This window comes from Brassica napus, chromosome A5 (assembly GCF_020379485.1).
Source record: "Brassica napus cultivar Da-Ae chromosome A5, Da-Ae, whole genome shotgun sequence".
In the NCBI taxonomy this organism is placed as follows: domain Eukaryota; kingdom Viridiplantae; phylum Streptophyta; class Magnoliopsida; order Brassicales; family Brassicaceae; genus Brassica; species Brassica napus.
In genome coordinates this window covers 2705168-2720134 of record NC_063438.1, presented here as the reverse complement: position 1 = coordinate 2720134, position 14967 = coordinate 2705168, and the positions used below count along the sequence as shown (strand labels likewise).

General features: G+C 34.5%; 4 protein-coding genes across 4 annotated transcripts; 1 reads left to right on the top strand and 3 right to left on the bottom strand.

Moving 5' to 3' along the window:
- Positions 1–73: 73 nt before the first annotated feature.
- On the bottom strand, positions 74–1456 carry LOC106454555 (putative expansin-B2). Its single transcript, XM_013896674.3, has 4 exons — positions 1233–1456; positions 1035–1147; positions 768–955; positions 74–661 (listed from the first exon to the last, which is right to left on the bottom strand). The coding sequence occupies exons 1-4, from the start codon at positions 1420–1422 to the stop codon at positions 328–330; spliced, it is 825 nt and encodes a 274-aa protein (XP_013752128.1). The 5' UTR covers positions 1423–1456; the 3' UTR covers positions 74–327.
- A 3029-nt stretch (positions 1457–4485) lies between these two features.
- Positions 4486–5612, bottom strand: LOC106454556 (cyclin-U2-1). Its single transcript, XM_013896675.3, has 2 exons — positions 5073–5612; positions 4486–4979 (listed from the first exon to the last, which is right to left on the bottom strand). Exons 1-2 carry the CDS (start codon positions 5468–5470, stop codon positions 4709–4711), a joined length of 669 nt encoding a protein of 222 aa, XP_013752129.1. The 5' UTR covers positions 5471–5612; the 3' UTR covers positions 4486–4708.
- Positions 5613–10080: 4468 nt separating this feature from the next.
- Positions 10081–10487, top strand: LOC106454557 (protein transport protein Sec61 subunit beta-like). Its single transcript, XM_013896676.3, has one exon. It carries the CDS (start codon positions 10103–10105, stop codon positions 10355–10357), a length of 255 nt encoding a protein of 84 aa, XP_013752130.1. The 5' UTR covers positions 10081–10102; the 3' UTR covers positions 10358–10487.
- Positions 10488–12237: 1750 nt separating this feature from the next.
- On the bottom strand, positions 12238–13465 carry LOC106454558 (GATA transcription factor 2). Its single transcript, XM_013896678.3, has 2 exons — positions 13096–13465; positions 12238–13015 (listed from the first exon to the last, which is right to left on the bottom strand). Exons 1-2 carry the CDS (start codon positions 13300–13302, stop codon positions 12449–12451), a joined length of 774 nt encoding a protein of 257 aa, XP_013752132.1. The 5' UTR covers positions 13303–13465; the 3' UTR covers positions 12238–12448.
- Between the last annotated feature and the right edge of the window lie 1502 nt (positions 13466–14967).

The window sequence follows — 14967 nt, the reverse complement described above, 5'->3', positions numbered from 1 at the left end:
GATATAAAACGTGACCAATAGAACATTAGAAAATGACAATTTTTTTTCTCTACGAAAACAAACAAGATAGGGGTTTCGAAGCAAACAAATTACTTGATTATGTTATCATACAAGTGACTGGTTATCGTTATACCAATTCACCATATGAAATTTAACATAAATTTTTATTTCACCCTAGGGGCGTATACATTAATTATTTAAAAACCAACATATAGCTACATGCTTAATTATTTAAGGTTAGCAAACATGTAACGAACGAAGATAACTTCTACTAGATATTACTCGATTCGTGACTCGTGACTCGTGAGTAAGCTAAACTTAATCTAGCTAGACTTGAAAGTTAACGTTCGATTTATACTTTTCACCGGGCTCCCAACCGGCCGGAATAACATCAGAAGCCATAACGGTCTCGCCGGAGTCTAGATAAGTCAACCGGAGAGACAGTGGAGCCCGTAAAGGTGACGTCACGTCAAGCTTCCACACCGCACCCCATGATTGGCTCATCGGAAGCCATGTGTCCGAATCTAAAGCTTGTTTGAGTTCAACCAGGCCGATCTCCCCGTCTCCATCTTCATACTCAATCAAAGCCGCGAAGGAGTAAGGGTTTGAACCATTTTCCACGTGAAACGTCACCGTTTCGCCAATATAGTTGCACTCAACTCTACAAACAAATAAGAGAAAACAATAATTACAACAAAAATAATAACCAAACTTTAGTTTATAATGTTGTTGTAGTCATTTATTTACTGTGAGACATATATATATACTTTCTATAAAGAATCTGCAAAACTCCGACATCTCGAAGCTGACTATCTTGACCAGAACTCGCCAGTGCACCAAACGCTGTACCGCTCAAATCGAAATGGACCGATTCTGTGACGCATCCTTTACATTCATCTGTAATCACTACCGTAACCGGGTTCGTTGAACACGCTGGTTTCGAAGTGCATTTTATCTGTACATTATATCAACCAACATAAGGACTTTAATTTATTAAACGCTTTCTTTATTGTAATAATTTTATCATGTAGAACCTGATAACATGCGCCACATCCTTTCCCCGACTTATACAACGACGGACCTCCGGCTGATACCATGGACGAAAACGGAGCTTGTGCCACAGCATTTTCATAACCACACGCTCCACCTTTCATTATTTTGTAGTCTAGTTAGTTTTATATATAGAGCTAAATAATTTATATAGAGATGTAAGTGCATGTTGCATAGTATACCGTTGCTTCCGTAGCCGGTGGGGCTGCCATACCACGTAGCTCCAGCTAGAGACCAATCTGAATCGCCCGTTGCAGCAGAAATATTGAGTCTTTTTGGGTAAAAGCAATGAGCAGAGTTTAATAGAATAAAAGTTAAACCAAAGAATAAGTTCATGATAATGTGACATCGCTCTAAGACAAGAATTGTCATTGTAATAATAAGTAACTAGTTAGTCATAACTTGGTGTTACTTTATAGATTTATCGTTCATCGATCGAAACCCGTGAAGGACTCCACTACCCAACTGTTTTAAGCCACGTGTCATATAGTAATGTCTAGTACGCCTAGCCCAACTTATCGGACACGTGAAGTCTTTTGTCTTTTGTCTTACTTCGAACTGGGTCCTACGTGACGGTTAACGGTTAGGCCCACAGTTTCATGTGGTCGAAATTTTCGTTGTCGTAATATGTAATTAATTCTTCTTTACCCTAAATCAAGGTGAACTGGAATTATATTGGATCTTCGTTTTATCGTATCTATGGCGAAACTTGTACGTTAACGTAGCCGTTAATGGTGGTTTGCTTGGCCGTTGGATATCCATTCACTGATCTACACCATTGAAATCTCAATCCCACGGTTGAAAACGATATAGTGTGTGAATTTATAGAAAAGTTATTCAAACCCAATGTCAGGCGAGGAGTTTGAAAATAATCATAGATTGTTGAACGTAAAACTTGGCGTCAATTTCGTTATGACGACTTACTGAAACCGATGCATTGTTTACTTTATGTATTTATCATAGTAAAAAATGAAAATCTGAAGTTCAAAAAAGAAAAAAAAATGAAAATCTGAAATAATTTTTTCTTACTAGATTTTGATGACGCACATCCGGCTGACTTCAGCGTACACGCAGACGAAATAAAAAATCATTAGATTGGCCCGTATAAATTAGCAGGCCTATTAAGCCCATGCACTTTTTTGGACAACCAAAATAATATGTTTTTACCTAAATAATGTTAATATTATGATCTTATATATTAATTAGTTTTATAAATTTGGTATCACTAAACTGTTTGAATTTATTTATGCTCTCTTTTATTTTTATTAATAATATGAACTTTAATTACTGTTGTTTTAATGTATTATGGATATAAATTAATAGTTGATAATATTAATTAAATTATATATGTGCATCTATTTTATATCATTTTATCTCATTTTAGATAATTTAAAAGTATGACTTACCATATTAATTTACTCTAATTATTATTTTATCTAAATATTAATATTTAGACTTTACAAAGCATTTTTTTGTGCAAACATGTGACTTAACAAAGCATTAATCATATAAGTTTGTATATCTCTTGTGAGACAACAGTAGAGATCATTCATAATCTTATTTTTAGTAAAATCTAGTTCAAAGGATTATATCAAATGATTGATGCATTTAGTTGGTAAATGCTCGTGAACCAAACTACACGATTCTTTCTATAATGTTTTCTCAAACATATATATATATATATATATATATATATATATATATTACTCTTAAGTATGCAACATGGACAAGTATTTTTGTTCGACTGAAATATTGAACTCCGTATTACCATTTTTCTCATGCAAAACAGGGGAAGGATTCAATGAATCAACAAATGAACTAATTCATTTTATTTTATTTAAAGTGGTTGATGCACATCATTAAAATAAAAGGATGATAAATCGTTTGTAATGAATGTTTATGTGCCAGTGTGCCACCGATTAATCAATTATTGGACACCAAATCAGCACCCGAATCCTAACTTTATATTTTTCGTATCACCATGTATCCAAAATGATTAATGTGGATGTACAATTCATGTTTAATTAGTATCCGCATGATTTGTCTACGAACAATAATAGATTATCAAGAATTTCACATTACTACTAAAATACAAAATTCATTTATTGATTTATTGTTTGTAGAAAGTATATGATGGAACTTGGGATTTCTTCCTAATGTCATTTCCTGGCTGTTATCATAATTGGAATTTCGAACTAACGACCAATTTTAGGTAGACAATAATCATATCCACTGAAAATAATCTTTTCTAACTAACAGTGTTCAGTTTATAAAGCACTAAATGATCCAGCAGAATAATAAACTTCAAAAGGTAAAATAATTGAACTATACTTTTTGGTTTGTATAATAGCGGTTTTAAACTATGATCCTTCATCATTTTGTAAGCAAATTATTTCTTTTTCCAATGCTAAATTAAGGTAGTTTAGAAATAGAAAGTTGCCATCAACTTGCAATCTTAAGATAACGGATTCCCTCAAACTCAATGAAATCAATGATCATAATAGTAGATGAAGACTTGAAGTTTGTGCAAAGTGAATGATCCGAAAAATCCAAAAACTGCTATTTAGTTTTTGGCGGATTTGAATATTTGTAAGTAGGCATGGTCTGCAACTCATGTACGACAAAAGAAACAACATCCATGGATGGGTGTTCTATTTTTATTTTATATTATTTTCTATTTTTATGGAACTTGTTTGCGTTTTCCCCTAGTTAATGTGCATGCCACAGATTCATGTCGCTTGTAAAATTTCAACGAGTTTATGCAGTAAAAGATATGAGTTCAAAGCTAATTTAACCGACTTTGATTTGGAAATATAGTTTCATTTTATCCCAAAAGAGAGTTTTTATGTAGATCTAGTGTATTTTTGTACCGTTTTCATGTATAAAGCTTTGCAATCCTTTGAACTATTCCTATTGTGAAAAAATATCTTGTGAACTATTATTTTCCTAAATATAGACAAAACATGAACAGTTTTTTCTCCTGTTATCGTTTTTTTTTAAAAGAGCATCCTGTTATCGTATTTTACAATGTAGAAAGTGTAAATACGTATGCGTTTGCTAGTTAAGATGTTAAATTCGTCAGGTTATAACAAAAATAAAATACAACATTTTTGTTTGTTTTTTTTTCTTTTTTTTTGTTTGGTTTTGAGTTGAACACGACCTTAAGATTGCCAACAATCTTAACAAATATAATGCATGGCATATAATATCTGAGATTTCACCATCACAGACATAATTTTATTGACAACCCTTTTCTTAATCAATGGATTTTAGTGTCTAAACCATTGCTAAAAGTTCACATGTCTAAGAAACTATTAAATGACAAAACAACAGATTAACAAAGATTGTGCACATAGAAGAATCTACATTTGCTAATACATAGGTTACATACAACATCATTATTTTCTCTCTTTTTTTACAGCATAATAGATTAACAAAGATCTTTTGCATATGAGAAAACATTTCATTAACCTCAATTGTACATAGAAGAATCTACATGTGCTGATACATAGATACATAGATACATACAACATAATTATCTATATTTTCTCTATTTACATTTACATTTCAAAAAAGCCCAAACCGACAAGGTAATTAGAAAGTCAAAGACCCTCGAATGCAAACCGACAAAACAAACAAAACAAAACAGAGTCCTTGACTACAACAAGATTCTTGAAAATTGATTATGGTGTTTAGGATCTTGAACAATTTGTCTAGATTTGATTTCCTCAGCGCAGCGTAATGCCTTCTCGATCTGATAGCCTCCTCCAATACTTACTTCCCTCTCAAGATGACAGCAGTAACTCTCGAACACACTCACATTCACATGCAACTTAAAACCCATCAAGAACAAGAACTCCAGTTCCAAGTTGTTCAAATCTTCTGTCTCTAATCCTCCTACTTTCGCAAAGTATGAGTTTTTGTAGTTCCTGGAAGAGACAAAGAAAAATGAGTCAATTAACTTGAATTTATTTTCCAAGAAAGCAGAGGAATAAAACTTCAACATTCTTTAATTAACTTACATGTCTTCAACGTATTTGGAAGCGACCATGATGGTTGTGATGAGGAGCCGATGTACATTAGTGAGACTGATTCTAAAACCTTGATTATTCTGACAGAACCGGTCAATGTAGACATAAGCCACGACGTAAACCGATGGACCGGCTTTAGTATACCGGAAAATCCTCTCTAAATAGGATTGGATCGTCATGTCAGGAATCTCTAGGCAATCGAAGACACGTGTCTTACCAAAGCCACCGTAGCTCCGGCTGATCCTCTCGTTCCGAGCTAACGTTCGTTCAATGAGAGACGAGAGAACAGAGATCACGAGTGGTGTGCTCGAACCGTCTTGGTAAGAGTATGAATAAAGGTCTGACCGGAGCTTCCTTGGAGATATCGCCAGAGTATTCGAAGACGCCATTAATCAAGAAATCAAGAAATGTATTTTCTTGTCGTCTAGTTAAGTTTCTTCTTATTTTTCTTTGGTGAAGAAAATGAATAAAGGGAAAGGGTTTTGAGTGGCTCTTTATATACAGTTAGCTCGAGAAGATGGAGGAGAGTAGCTTTCATGTAGTAGGGCAACTTCCTCTCCTCTTCTTTTTATAAAAAATAAATAAATATTTTTAAAAAATAAGAATTTGTAGTTACTAGTGTGTACTGAATATTTAATAGTATTAAAACGTAGCTCGTGCGACTACGAAAGTTCAGGTTTTCTTTTTTGAATCGTAACTATCTACCAGATTTGAATCACTTTCGTCCAGATAACGCAATTTAATTGCCATCCACTATAACAAGATAACGGTTTATCTTTTTAAATATAAAAATGTTGGAGGAAGGCTAACGAAAATGAGGAAGCAAATGAGGATCAGGACGATCCGTCCACTATAGAGATTGAGACAACGCCTCTTTGGATACCCCGAATCCCTGCTTGTCAAATTGATGCATCATGGATCAATAATGGCAGTGTCAGTAGCTTAGGGTGGAGTCTTAAGGATCAAATGGGATTAGAATACTTCGGATTACGGGTGTGTAACAGGAACATCTCAGCTTTGCACGCTGAGATGGAAGGGTTACTTTGGGCAGCCTCATGTATGAGAGACAAAGGGATCACTGCAGTACGGTTTGAGACGGACTGCATGGACTTAGTGGATATGACTACAAACCCGATGGATTGGCCAGCTTTCGCGACAGAGATCGAGGTGTTCCAGAGGTTACAGGAAGACTTCGAGGATGTGAGACTGTCTCATATTCCTCGAAGTCGAAATGGCCGGGCAGATGGATTAGCAAAAGATGCAAGGACCAGAAGTTTTATCTTCTCCCATATAGATCAGATCCGGATAGATGAAGATGCTCCTCGGAGAATCGGCTCGTCTGCTCTCCACTTGATCTAGCTTAAATGGATAGACGACAAAAAAAAAAAAAAGAATCTAGCTAATAGAAAAACGTATTTGTTGTTTCTAATACTATATGTTTTTCGCTAGCTAAACCTACTGTAGTGAGCGTTTATATAAAACCGACATGATTTTATATAAATTCCTGTAGAATTTTCTTGATGATTTTTTTTTTTTGACAAAGATGATTTCTTTGTATAAGTAATTGTTCAATATATATTAAGATAGTGAGTGAGAAGGTACACTAAATCTACATGATTTTTACAATATGGAATTTTATCGAAAAGAGAATCGACATGGGTTTTTGGAGTCATATGGAAGCTGGAGAGAAGTTACTAAAACAAGTAATTATTTATTTTACAAGCTGCAAGAAACAAATGTGTAAGTGCAACAGCTAGGCTTTTGTTTTTTATCCATATTTTATTCACATAATATTATTAAATCAACTGATATTAATGAACCAGCTTCAAAGTACTTTAAGCAAATATTATACAAAGATTAAAATAGAACTTAGAGGAATCTATAACTATAATTAAACAAAGGGGGGGAGAGTACTCCGCCGACAGTCTGTAGAAGACGGTGGAGAGAGATGTCAACTCAACATCGGTGAGACTCTCTAGTGGAGCCGGAGGTTTTGAGTAGGGGCCTACTCATGTTAGTGTTTTTAACAAGTGGTTCTAACGCGTGTACTATTTAGAAGCACGTGTGACTTTCGTCAACGTCGACGTCGCGAGCTTCCAAAGACCACAAGACGACTCACACGTATGGACGTTAACTCAAAGACAACGCACAACCATTTTTTTCTGGTGGAAACACACAACATTTCTGTATTTTTCAATGATATATACTTCGTCTGATGCGTTTTGGTGTGCTAAATTAAAGAACTTAACCACATACGACGTATGTATTGTACAATCTAAGATTTAGAAACTCATACATATTTTTAGGTTAATTATAATATATGTTTTTGAAAATTAAAAAATCATGTGATTTACGTTTAAGAATTCTTTAAACTTTAGGGATTAGCACGAATGTTTCATCTTAGATATATCAAGATTCAAAAAAAAAAAAACTCATTACAAGGTAAATCCAACTTTTAATGTAACCAGTTTGGAAATATTTTTTAAAATAATTTGCTATATTAAAATGTATTTTTTAAACTTCGACTAAAAAACAAATTTCTTATTTATTTACTATTTTATTTTTTTACAAGGCGTCTTGAATACGAATGTTAATAATATAAGTGTGTTGTCGCTATATATCTTCTTGCTATACCAAACGCAATAAATATGAAACCATTCAAATCTTTCATCCTTCTCAAATATCTGCTCGACAACTGCAACTCGAACTAAAAGAAAGTACGAGTTCTTGATCTAGGGTACATGCCAGCATAGTAGAAATTATACCTGACCGATGATCTGTTTATTTCCATGTGGTAAATAATAAACTATATACAGTACTAAAATAGATGAAAGTGGAGGGACAACCAAAATAAAGTACAAGTAATAAATTGAGATACCCGAAACGAAGCTACCGCCACCGCACGAATACGTTTTATATAATAAATGCAAAAATGAAGGGGACCCGATTTGATTTCCCTTGCACCAAAAAATCATCACGTCAAAACTATTTACCATGTCATCATTGTCTTATTCAATTATTTTTCTATTTAATTATTTCTTCCCCACCTTTATTTATTAGATATAACATCAGTTTTTTCTCTTGATTTATATTCATATCTATGATATATCATTGTCATTTTAAAAGGAAGATATACACTATACAGCGTAGTCATTATCGATCTAAGAAATGAATATGTTATACGCTCCACTCAATAATCAGCATAACTAGTATATAATATGTGTTTTCACATGAAGTTCGAATGGAATTATTATCCGGTTGAGAAAATATTATGGTCAGTTTACGAAAAATATATATAAAAAAATACTATGGTCCATTTTGTTGTTGTCAGTCAGCAATACAAATATAATACCAAAACTGAATCTATATAGTCGCACAACGTGTAACGACTATACAAGGCAAAATACTTAAATGCTATGGTAAACTATGTTTTGAAAAATAGTAACCTTGTTTTTCATAATTACTTTGTTTTGACTTTTATCAGTTGTGGTTCTAGTTTTCATTAAGCATTCACTATTCGATCCTGATTCTTTACTAAATAAAAAACTAAAATACAGTGAAAAGTAGATACACTATAAAATAAAACAAGCGTCATTGCTTTATGATGCACATACATATAAACACTGAATCACTGATTGACTGGATCTTATTTATAAAATTTAGATTTTATGAATATATATGGCACTGATTGACTGGTAACACATTTATGAAATTTAGATTTTGGGGTCGATCGATATGTACGAAGGTTAAAGAAAGTACTACAGTATTTGTCGACGCTGGCCGTACACAAATTGTCAGGCTCCATAACTTATGCCCGATAGATATGTATCATGACACTCTCTGATTAACATATCTGTCTCCATCTCGAGATTCGTGTTCGAGATCTATAAGATGAATTGCTTTTAATGTCTACGTACGTACGTACGAAACTTCTTTCATCATTCATATTCTTTACTCGGTGTTCTCCAGTAGTTACTAACGTAAATCAAATATTGTAACACTCAACTTGTGATTTTTTACGTAACGAAAAGACATTTGGAATTATAATCAACAAAAACATATTGAGCCGATAATGGAGGTCGTACTGGCCCTAATTCAGCATTGTTGCATATATTAATTTATTTTTATTTTATGTTATATGGCGCTGATCGTATCCCTTGATTTATGGAATCAAAAAGTCGTAAACATCAAATTCGCCTGTAAAAATCAGACATTTCGTTTCAGATATCTTATCATATGACCTACCAATAAAAGTAAATGATTACACAATAGTAGTCTTTAGTGTGTGTGTATATTATTTTGGGCATCTGTACGCAGGATTGTGTGAAATATACATGTCCGAGTGCTGATAGGCTTTCGTTTGGGCTTTTATGGGCCTAAAGTTTGGGCTTACGCTGGTTATATCCAAACTCCACCACGGAGCAACTTACGCTGAGGTGGCGATACTTAATTGGCTAATAACCTTATGAAGTGCGTGGCGAGAATAACGCGTTCTTATAAAAGGAGCAGAGTCGGGTCAAACTCATAAAGATCCGAACATTTCTTATCGTTCTCGTCGAATCAAGGTGAGTTTTTCTAATTTGATTTTTTTAGTGTTGTTTGATTCAATGGTATCGTAATTGAGGGATCGTTAGATGATGTGTTGTTAATTGAGATCATGAGATGATAGTGTAGATCTGATTATATCGATTTACGATCTGATACGGTTTCATGTTGCCTTGACGTATCTTAGAAATGTAGTGTAGAATCTCGCCATGGTTATATAGCTATATTGGTTACAAATGTTGAATCCGAATGCCACGTGTTTAGAATTTGCAAACAGAACCATGGTGTTTAGATTAGATTACATTAGATGAACAACTGATCATGATGTTTAGGTTTCTCATTTTTCTTTTACATTATTTAGTTTTGAACTCCTTATTTTAGCTAACTAATTTAATACTTATATTAAAAGTTTGCTGCTGAGAGAAAAAATAATTTTTGTACGCGCATGTTTCAGTTAGTTAAAAGAAGAGAAGGATATGGTGGGAAGTGGAGCTCCGCAGAGAGGAAGTGCAGCTGCGGCTGCTAGCATGCGTAGGAGGAAGCCTAGCGGAAGTGGAGGAGGAGGAGGAGCCTCTGGGGGTGGTGGTGCGGCAGGATCCATGCTTCAGTTCTACACGGATGACGCACCGGGTCTCAAGATCTCCCCTAATGTTGTCCTTGTCATGAGCATTGGTTTCATTGCTTTTGTCGCTGTTCTTCATGTCATGGGCAAGCTCTACTTTGTCAAGTGATGAGACTAGAGAGAGCGAGAGAGAGCTTGAAACTCACATAATAGTTGCAAGAAGTGATCAGTATTAGACAGTGGTTTCAACTCATGTGTTTATTTTTGTGACTATCTTTATAAAAATTTCAGTTTTGATTTTCTGCATATTATTTAAGTGATAAACATTTATATACATCTTACATATTTGTGAGATATAATTATACAAGTATTCATGTTCACATGAACTAAATTTAAAAAATGCTATACAAAGCCAAACAATCGTAATCAAATCCACACTATCTATTATTCGAGTGAGTTTGATCATCCTCTCAAGAAATCGAGTGTCTGGGTTATATCCTATAGGAATCAGTTCGTGTTTACTAGGGTTGGGATGCCCTTGTTTCTCTTTCGGATCATATATGTTTCAGCTTTTGTATGCAGAGGTGTAAACGTTGCTGCATCTCATCCCTTAGTAACAACCACTTTACTTTAGCTCAGGTTTATATCATCCATAAATTATCAGGATATTGGATACGTATCAACACGAGTATAAGTGTTAATTATCTCTATCGTCTTGCTTAGACAAGCAGGCAAACATGTACGCGGTGTGGTCGGCTCGGCCTATAAGATTGAAAAGCAAGCAGCAGGTATGCTTTGTTATTCGGTCTTACACTTCGATCGATAGTTGGTTAAAAAAGATATATGCATAGACAAACAGAAGGCTCTAAGAACGTTATCGAATTATACCACCGTTGATTTGTATATACAGGTTTGAAAGATGTACGTGAAGAATTTCCCACGAGAGAAGCTTCTCGATTCAGTTCTCAAGTAAGTATATACTCGTCTCTTTGCTCTTCTATGTTAGAATGTAGGAGCTGAACTAGTTTAGAATAAGCAAGTTACCAACAATATTGTATGATAGTATTGTGTAATGGAGTTATTTGTCTTGTTCAACCTCAAATATCGAACCGTGCTTCGGCAATAAAGCAAGAGAGGAACCCTTTTGACAAGGGAAGTGAACAAGATTAGCAACTATTGTATCTCCCTATGAGGAAAATCAAACCCCATTTTCTAGTTACGAATTTGATTTAAGACATTGTTTTGTTTAGTGTAAAGGCAAAATATGTAATATCTTGTTTTTTGTTTGTTTGTTTCAAGGGTTTTGGTTCTTTAGTAGCAATACAAGATAATTATGATATCATACCGTCTTTAACCCAAGTTTCGGTTCTATTGAAGATTAAGACCGGTTATACTTATATGAACATTAGATTCTTGGTTATGTACTAAGTACATTGTACTTGGTCAGTTTCCTTTAGCTAATTTAGGTTATCTATTTGGGTTTAGTTCGGTCTAATGTAACAAACTTCATCTTCATCTCTCAAGCTTAATCTGTTTTCGTAATATGGTATCAATGCTATCATCAAACTCGAATCTCCATTAATCCTCTTATAACCGATCTTGATCTTGAATTTTTGAACTTTAATTTAATCTTCATATAACCGGATATAATCGGTCTTGAGTTTTTACTTTTTATTGATCTTCAATAGGTTCAGTTTTTGTTTCTTATGAAAGAGTCATCAAACTAAAGAAAAATCTGACACAACCAGCTTAGTTAAAGAAAACAGAACGTGTGTCTAGTAGATTCACTAAACGGGGACCAAGCCTCCATGGTTTTTCTTCTGGTTTGTATCTAAACAAGTCTGGTCGAAACGTAAAGTCGCAGAAAGGGTGCAAGTGGATAATATATTTAAACTCTGAGAGCTGACGTCGTTTAGTATAAGCAAAAATTAATGTAGCCTTTCCTTATTCATAAATGATTTACTCATTTGTAATTACTTTTTACTTGTTAACGATTTGTTATTTGTTTTCTAAAGAAAAATAAGGCTTAAATAAATAACGTAGAAGAAAAGGTAAAAATAAAGTTTAAAATTGGTAATAATTAACAATTTAATGGGGTTGAGTTTAGCAGAGTTTGATTTTTAACAAATAGTTTACGCTCCCGTTGCTCGTCCGTCACGTGATAAACGCCGCTATGATCGCAAAACGTCATCATCACGTGACTCCCCCCAAACCCAACCCCCAAGAAGAACAAAGAAAAAAAAAAAGAAGTGACGTCGGACTAAAACGGAGGAATGTGGTGGTGGTGGTGGTGAAGTTGGACATGTTGTGGTTGTCTCATAACCTCCTTCTGCCGTCTAAGCTCCATCACCTTCCGGTGAGAGTTGGAATGCTGAGTCAAAACGAAAGTAGGACTCGAAGCCGGTCTATATTCCGGTACAAGTCTACCGGATTTAAACCGGACTCCACATGCGTTACAAAGAGTCTTAGGCCCGAGAGGACCGGTCCTCCATTGTGGTGTCTTATCCGAAGCACAGTGAGTGCATCTCCTCATCCCTCCTTCAGCCGTCTCCGTTGTGGACTGATAATTTCTTCCTCCGCCGCCGGAGTGTTCTTTCTTAGGCTTGAGTTTCCCGGCGACATGAACCTCCTGGTCGGATTCGGACATAGGTGCCCATGTTCCAGCGTAAGCAGCTGGAACTCTCGATCGTTTGCTTCTTGGTTTGCCGGGAAACGAGGTCTCAGTTTTGACGGTAGTCATGGTTCCTCCCAATGGGTTCGCCGGAAAGTCAGCAAAGGAGTCGTCGACGAACTGTGAGAGCCACTCAAGGTGAGCAGCGTCGTCACTCTACACAAAACAAGAAAACAAAAACATTAAAATAAAATAAAAGAAAATCAAGAAAGTCTAATGAATAGGAGAGAACATACGGGAACGCATATGTCGTGGAGGAAGGAATGATCGGCGGAGGAAGGGTGGTGGTGGTGGAAGTTAGGGTTCTGAGGAGGAGGGAAGGAGGAGGAGGAAGTAGCGGCGGTGGAAGTGGAGGAAGAGGCGGAGAAGATGTCTTCATTGGAGAAATCAAGAAGGTCATCGACTCGAAGTAAGTCTGGTGATGATAAGCCATAGAGGTCCATTGTTTAGTTAGGGTGGTTTGATGGAAGGCTCTCTTACAAACTCTGACTCTGTCTCTTTCTCACTCTCTCTATAAGACTGGTTTAGAGTCTTTAATAGGAAGAGATAATGAGAGAGAGAGAGGAGAAGAGGGCAAGAGAACGTGCAGAGAGAGTGACCATGCACCGTGAGTGACCGACTCAACCTATTCACTACTCTCTTTTTTTCTTAAAAAAAGTATTTATTATCCAAAACAAAACAAACAAAAAATGAGTAAAAATTATGCATTATTACGTTGTGAATAAAAGCAAACCAAACACGAATAAAGTAAAAACACTTAGAAAGAAAACATAATCGAGACAATTATATGTTTTAGAGTGTATATTAATTGTTGACAAAAAAGAGAGTGTATATTAATTATGTGGATGAATAATTTACAACTGCTAAACTCATTTTTCAGTCCAACAAATAGATTTTTATTGGTGTACAGATGTATAAATCATTCCTGAATCAATACATCAGCTGTTTATTAGCTATCCAATGCTCGAAACTTTCCACACGGTTAACTAAATCTTAGTCTAAGTTTACTATTAATAATTTTGGTAAGTATCACAAAACTATATGAATTTGCAGATGTTATTGTGCGGCTCAATACAATATGTATATACTCAATTCCTGATATTTGATCACTACGTTGATCAATGGTGATAAGCCGATTGAAACCCTGTTATAAAGCTGGAGCTTCGTTGACAAACAAAAAAAGCTGGAGCTTTAACATGTCACATATATAACAAACGTTCAACTTCAAAAACATATGATTTGATTTTGGAAAAATAGTAGTTGAATAGTTCATTTTGTATGTTTTCACGTGTTTCTCTCGTGATTTCAACTAAATAAATTTTGTTTAAGCCAGCATATAATACGTTATAGTATATTGGGGAAATGCCTTGTTGCTGCGTTTTGGAGATTAGGGACGGATGATTCAAGTGGACTAGAATATAATTGTAGTCAATTCGATTCAAGTGGACGCCAGAGCAAATAGTAAATTAGATGTTGTTTCTTAATTTTGTATTTCTCACTCAATATTAATGAAAATCATTTGACAAAAAATGTAGTCATTTTTTTTACTGAAAAAACAAAATAAAAATGACTACATTTCAGGCTCGAGATAAATCTGATGATAAAAATGAGGACCTATTTTTAAACATCACACACGATTATCATTGGTTTTTTATATTTTTCAGAAAATTCATTTAAAAGAACATTACTTTCCAAATTTATTTAAGGAAATTAATCAACATATCTAACTCAAATTTGTTCAAAACATCCAATCTCATACTGCATTTGATTTATTTAAACAAGAAATTTATGATACTAATTAAACAACTTTACCAAACTAGAATATCGTTAACCTAACCTGAGTTTTTGTTTTTGGTAAAATGTGACCTAACCTGAGTTTATAATTTCAACCTTTTTGTTTCTTCTTATAGTCTACAGAAAATGTGTTTAGCCATCATATATACGTCTCTTTCACTGCTCCTGTCTAGTGTTATGTACGTATTATGTAGTGGGTCATATTCTCAGTGTTCTTTTTCTTTCAAGTAAATGATAAATATATGAAACTTTGCTATTTGGCTACCTAATTGTTTGTCATAAAATCAAATTTGGGGATATATTTGTTATAATTT